Source organism: Anguilla rostrata, chromosome 10 (genome assembly GCF_018555375.3).
Source record: "Anguilla rostrata isolate EN2019 chromosome 10, ASM1855537v3, whole genome shotgun sequence".
Taxonomy (NCBI): domain Eukaryota; kingdom Metazoa; phylum Chordata; class Actinopteri; order Anguilliformes; family Anguillidae; genus Anguilla; species Anguilla rostrata.
Window position 1 is genome coordinate 39,813,869 of NC_057942.1, and position 6,077 is coordinate 39,819,945.

General features: G+C 46.7%; 1 protein-coding gene across 2 annotated transcripts; it reads right to left on the minus strand.

Moving 5' to 3' along the window:
- Positions 1-15: 15 nt before the first annotated feature.
- On the minus strand, positions 16-6,077 carry rfk (riboflavin kinase). 2 transcript variants are annotated; one of them, XM_064297063.1, is made up of 6 exons: positions 5,570-6,077; positions 4,863-4,946; positions 4,167-4,318; positions 3,583-3,685; positions 771-3,244; positions 16-624 (listed from the first exon to the last, which is right to left on the minus strand). In XM_064297063.1, exons 1-5 carry the CDS (start codon positions 5,649-5,651, stop codon positions 3,114-3,116), a joined length of 552 nt encoding a protein of 183 aa, XP_064153133.1. In that variant the 5' UTR covers positions 5,652-6,077; the 3' UTR covers positions 16-624; positions 771-3,113. The 2 variants fall into 2 exon arrangements, with proteins under 2 accessions (XP_064153133.1, XP_064153134.1); XM_064297064.1 differs by lacking the exon at positions 4,863-4,946 and having other exon boundaries at positions 5,570-6,069.

Below are 6,077 nucleotides of genomic sequence, written 5' to 3' on the forward strand. Positions count from 1 at the left end.
ACAGACTGAAGCCAGTTCAACTGCAGCTCACTTTAATAATGAAACAGAACATTTACAGCAGCCTACAGAAGGAAAAACGGTCAGGACGAAAACCAAAAATCTCCAGCACAGAATGGTGAACACACAGTGGTCCCTAAAACAGGCTGTGGGCTTGGAGAGGGGGGAAGAGAAACATTAAACAATGAACTAAAAATATATTATATATTTATATATTCTTTAAATTCAGACAATATTCCCAAAACAAACGGTTCTGTGTTCCAGATCTTTCTGTGAATTCATTAACAATTCATTTAGAAAGTGCCATAAATTAGCAAAACACAGGTGTAATATAATCTGCCATTTAATGGGAATGTATTCTTCCTTAATAAAACAGATTAACCCCGTGCAACAGGGAATTTAAACTGGAACTTCAGTGTCCAGGGGTCCTTGTGGTTCCCTTTCAGTCAGCAGCCAATTAGACCTTGGAAACCAGGTGTGTGAACTCTTTAGCCAATCAATCATTTAAGTGCTGAAACACAGCCTCCAGGACTGGAGTTAAACCCACAGACGCTGCGGCCCTCCAGGACTGGAGTTAAACCCGCAGCCACTGCGGCCCTCCAGGACTGGAGTAAACCCCACGCGGCCCTCCAGGCTGGAGCTAAACCGGACACTGGGCCCTCAGGACCGAGCTAACCCAAGACGTGTCCTCAGACTAGAAACCTGACCACTGCGGCCCAGGACGGGCTAAACGCAGACACTGCGGCCTCCAGGCTGGGCTAAACCGCAGACACTGCGGCCCTCCAGGACTGGAGTTAAACCCACAGACGCTGTGGCCCTCCAGGCCTGGAGCTAAACCCGGAGGCTCTGTGGCCCTCCAGGACCCCTGAAGTGATTTCAATAGTGACACAAATGGATTGTTTCAATAAAACTCCTTGATATTCCCCGGACCCAACAGCCCATGTGAGAGTGGCTTAAACGGACAGAGCGTGCGTGCGTGCGTGCGTGCGTGCGTGCGTGCGTGCGTGCGTGCGTGCGTGCGTGCGCAGCCCCTGATTTTGGGCTAAACTGTTAACGCCGTACATCAAGGACAGCGTTATCATCATGGCTTCTTTCCCACCGTTGCCACGGACACCTGTACTTTGTTATTAAGTAGGTTAGCCGCTTCCCAACAGGGGCGGGGCTTAACGGCTGTTGCTAAGTTACAGGGAAACAGGCGACAGAAGATTCTTTGCTGTGCTGCATGACAGCGCTTACAGTTTTCTAGGTTACTGGTTATTAATATGAAATATGCAGATTACTTGTGCCATGAATTATTAATGCAGTACAGAAAAGCTTGGTGAAAATGGGGGGGTGGTTGTAGCAGTATTATTGGTTATAATGACTGGGCTTGGTGTGTAGTCTTTATTGGTTATAGTGAGTGGGCTTGGTGTGGTACTCGTATTATTGGTTATAGTGAGTGGGCTTGGTGTGGTACTCGTATTATTGGTTATAGTGAGTGGGCTTGGTGTGGTACTCGTATTATTGGTTATAGTGACTGGGCTTGGTGTTGTAGTTGTATTATTTGTTATAATGACTGGGCTTGGTGTTGTAGTCGTCTTATTGGTTATAGTGAGTGGGCTTGGTGTGGTAGTCGTATTATTGGTTATAGTGACTGGGCTTGGTGTTGTAGTCGTATTATTGGTTATAATGACTGGGCTTGGTGTTGCAGTCGTATTATTGGTTATAGTGAGTGGGCTTGGTGTGGTACTCGTATTATTGGTTATAGTGAGTGGGCTTGGTGTGGTGGTAGTGTCGGTAGTGTGGTTGGAGATGATGCCTCTGTGTCTTTAAACAGGACAGGCCCCTGGTCTTTGGAACACAGCCCCAAACCGTCTCTAAGGCACCAAATGGTGGACACCCTGCAGCCGCCGAGTGGCTCAGTAAAGATGACAACCGTTCCACAGGTTCATGGTGTCAGCGTCTCGCACGCCGCATCATAAGTCTCTTAAACTCTATTTTTAAACTCTTCTTTCTGCATTAAATATTACTCTCACATATTACTGTTCAGCACAAATTATTCCACGTACAGCTATTTACAATCGGGATATGAACTCCTCCGTAACTCCCGCACTCTACAAAAATACAAACGCTTACAGCTGAGAGCACGACCGAACTCTCCATAATATTCTAGCACTCAAATACATACCAAGACCGTCAAGATAAAAACCCAAATTTGCTTCGCAAATTGTCTTAATTATTATTTACAGTGAGGTAAACTCGCCAATCTCTCATACACGTCCCACCTACAGACAGTTCACAAGTCGGGTCATCAAATTTAGACCTCAACCCCTCTGGTAAGTCAGCTTCCCCCCGACAAAGGGCTTTTTATGTATATTAAATTAAAAATAATAAATTAATAGTATAAGAGCTCAGTGCACACTTAACTGCCTTAGTCATGTGACTCTGGTACACGTAAAAACCAATGAGCACAGACTGGAACTGGCCTAAACATGTGACCACAAAGACTGCCCAGAAAAAAACAATTACATTCACAAAACACCAACTGTCAATAAACTAAACTGCCCTGCATATGATTGGCTGATCAGCATAAAGGAGGAGAGGGGCCTTTCCCTGGATCTGGGCCCTGAGAGGGGGATGAAGCCAAATGGGCACCAGGAGGAGACACCCCAGAAGGGTGCACCAGCACAAGCAAAAACCCAACATGGATTCTACCTGGAGAGGGATTGAATGGACATACACACCAAGAAGGACAGACACGGCCACAACGTAAAAAAAAAAGTTATCGGATCAAGTGAGGTTCCCATTCAGATGTAGTCTGGCTCTCGACGTCCTGTCAACATTAACTCTAAACTGGAGTGGCTGGACTACAACCTTCACAGACAGGAAGTGCTCTACGCCAAAGTCCAAGCCTAGTTTCAAAAGCAGAGGAAAAGGTCCCAACGGACCTCAGTGAACCTCCTCCATCCACAACAGCAGCTGGATGCATATTTTAAGAGAGTTGCATTTACTAAAAAAAACAAAACAAAAAGTAACTATGAATAACTACACTGGACGCGTGAAGGACTGGCAGACGAGTGTAACAGACAGCTTAACAGCTTCCGATGCTGGGGAGAGGGGCGGGGCGGGACCGGGGGTCAGTGGCCATTCATGATCTGCTTGGGGAATGTCCTGAAGAAGTTGTCCTCCTGCAGTTTTCGGTCCTCAGGCAGGTCCAGCCTCCGCTTCGCCTCCTCGATGTCTCCGTGAATCGCCGTGATGAGGGCGTCTGAACACACACACGCACACACACACGCACACACACACATGCACACACGCACGCACACACACACGCACATACACACACGCACACGCAAACACACACACAAACACACACATGCACACACACACGAAAAAACGCGCACACATCCACACACACGAGCACGCACACAAAACACAGCTGAAGCACAGTCTCACAGCCTGTGTGTGTATACACTTGTATACTTGTGTTCACGTGCAAAGTGTGTACAATATTTGTGTGTGTCTGTGTGTGCACGTTTGTATAGTGTTCGTGTGCACTGTGTGCATAATATTTGTGTGTGTGTCTGTGTGTGATTATGCTCTTACCCAGTGAGTCGAAGCTCCTCTCTGGGCGAATGTAGCCCACCATAACCACACTCAGGATCTCCCCATAGAAGTCCTCCTTAAACGTGTGAATGATATGAGTCTCCTGCAAAAACAACCCAACCACTGTTAGACGCAACCATCACAACCCAACGTTTAACCAAAACAATGCAACATTCAACCACTGTTATACGCAACACGTACCAATCAACTGACACAATAACAGACAAATGCAATAGTCATCGCCACAGACATGGGTGTGTACGTGAATATGTGAGCATATGTGCACTGTGAAGGTGGATTAAGTGAGTAAGTGTGTGTGAACTTGTAATACTATCTTTGTGGGGAGAAAGATGAGGGAAATTATGCTTTGTGGGGACCTTTTGCTGGTCCCCACAAAGTCAAGAGGCTGTTTTAGGGTTAAGACTTAGGGTTAAGGTTAGGCATGTAGTGGTTAGGGTTAGAGGTTACGGAATTAATGTAGTCAATGGGAAGTCCCCACAAGGATAGCAGTACGGGACTGTGTGTACGCGCGCACGCGTATTTGTGTGTGTGTGTGTGTGTGTATGTGTATGTGTGTGCGTTACCATGGATTTCTTGGTGTTCTTGTAATAGGGGTTCCAGCCGATGCTCATGACCATCTTGTGCACGTCTCCGCCCCCCACAGACGCCCAGCCATAGTAGATCCCCGTGCAAATGTCTGCTGGGAGGTGCTCCACCACCGAGTCCGGGAAATTTGCTGTCAGTCAATCATAAATCATCCAATCAAATAATCAACACACAAAAAAAAAACCATGACAACGAGTGCTGTGACTGGGATCAGGACACTAAAAGGGCCTCAGCTAGATACAAACAAGGCCAGAGTCTGACAACTGCAGACAAACAGGATCTACAGCCCTTGCCCAGCAACAAAGAAGGCCACTGACACACAAGCGGCACTTCCTGGCCCACTGAAATCCAAGGGCGACAACGCGGAGTTTGACTGTCCCCTTAAACACTCCTGATCTTGAAGATACTTTCAATAGCCTACAACATCATATCTCAGAAGAGATTGATTCCGATCCAGTTTGTGATCTCTGCCAAACCCCACAACGTGACATCATTTAAGGTAGGCTAGTACAGCGATTTGTTTGCTGTACTGGAAAATTATTTGGCAAACGTCAACATTTCTGCTTAAAATAAATGACAGCCCGGAAGCACTGGCGCAGTTAGTCTGAGTGGGACAGGTAGGACTGCCACCAGCCGAGGTGCTCGGGGGCGCAGTTGTTTTTACGGACACTGACCTCTGGCTGCCCCCCACGCCGCGAACCTGGCGGGCTGCAGCTGAGAGGTCACCCGCGTATGCGCGCCACTGCGTTCAGCCCATTCTAAAGCAACAAAAACACAACTGGAGACCAACTTCACTTCCTTTGGCAGCGGTCACACACGAAAATTCCACTTAATCCCCAGTTTGCTGAGCGTGCCGATTTGGTCTCCAAGTAAAGGATCCGACCCACGGAGAATCTAAGCTGTACCGTCTGAAAATACATAGCCCACGGCAGTGTCGAAGGATCGGAACTAGTAATAACACGACCCAAACCGCAATTTTACCAGCAACTTCACGTTATCTCCATACTGTCCACTTTAGGGATTAAGCGCTGACTGACATCCATGCGCCATCGCCTCCATTCATTAAACAGCTGTGCCGTTTACAGTTTGAAAACGAAAACTTGGCCATCATAGCGAGTCAGCCAAGTAACACCAGCCAATTAATTATGAGAGAAAATTTGTAATCTAACTTGACATTTTGATGACCTGGTAACTTAGAATGATGGTGTTATCAATTAATACAGCAATCTGGTAGCCTGCTCAGTGTACGTCACATACAAGTCTGATTCGATAGCAGCTAATTTTGTTGCCAAATATGAAATTCCAATTTATTTGTGTAACCTTGTTTACATTTGGTTTAACGCTATAGAGGCTTGGTAACTCACTGTAAGGGAAAGCTTACCAGTGGGGATGCCCAGCTCCTTGCTTCCGCGGCCAAATCCTCGAATAACCTCTCCCCGACAGAAATACGGAAGACTCTTCATAATATCCACGTTTCCAGTTTGATAGCTAGCTGTTCGCTAGCAACAGTGGTTGAGTGAATTCTGATAGCTAGCTAGAGCTACACTAGCCAGTAGCTGAAACGTTATTTTAGCGAACAGGACAGTTAATTGCGCGTTGGCGTTCGTCCTTTTTGACCGGCGAAAATGGCTGCAATTTCTCAGCTACTTCACTAGGAACTACTGCTTTCTAGATAATTCCTCCGTGAGCGCCGTGTCAGTCTAATTAGGCATTCGTTTCCAACACGCACCGTAATTGCACTCTGAAACACTGCTGCCTATTTAGGTCCGCTTTTGTGGGAATTTCCACTTTTATCTGAAACACTTTACCATTATGTCATCTTACGCGCTGCGTTCCCAGCTGCGTAACTGCTAAAAAGTCGCTGCTAGCTAACTGATGGCACTATGACC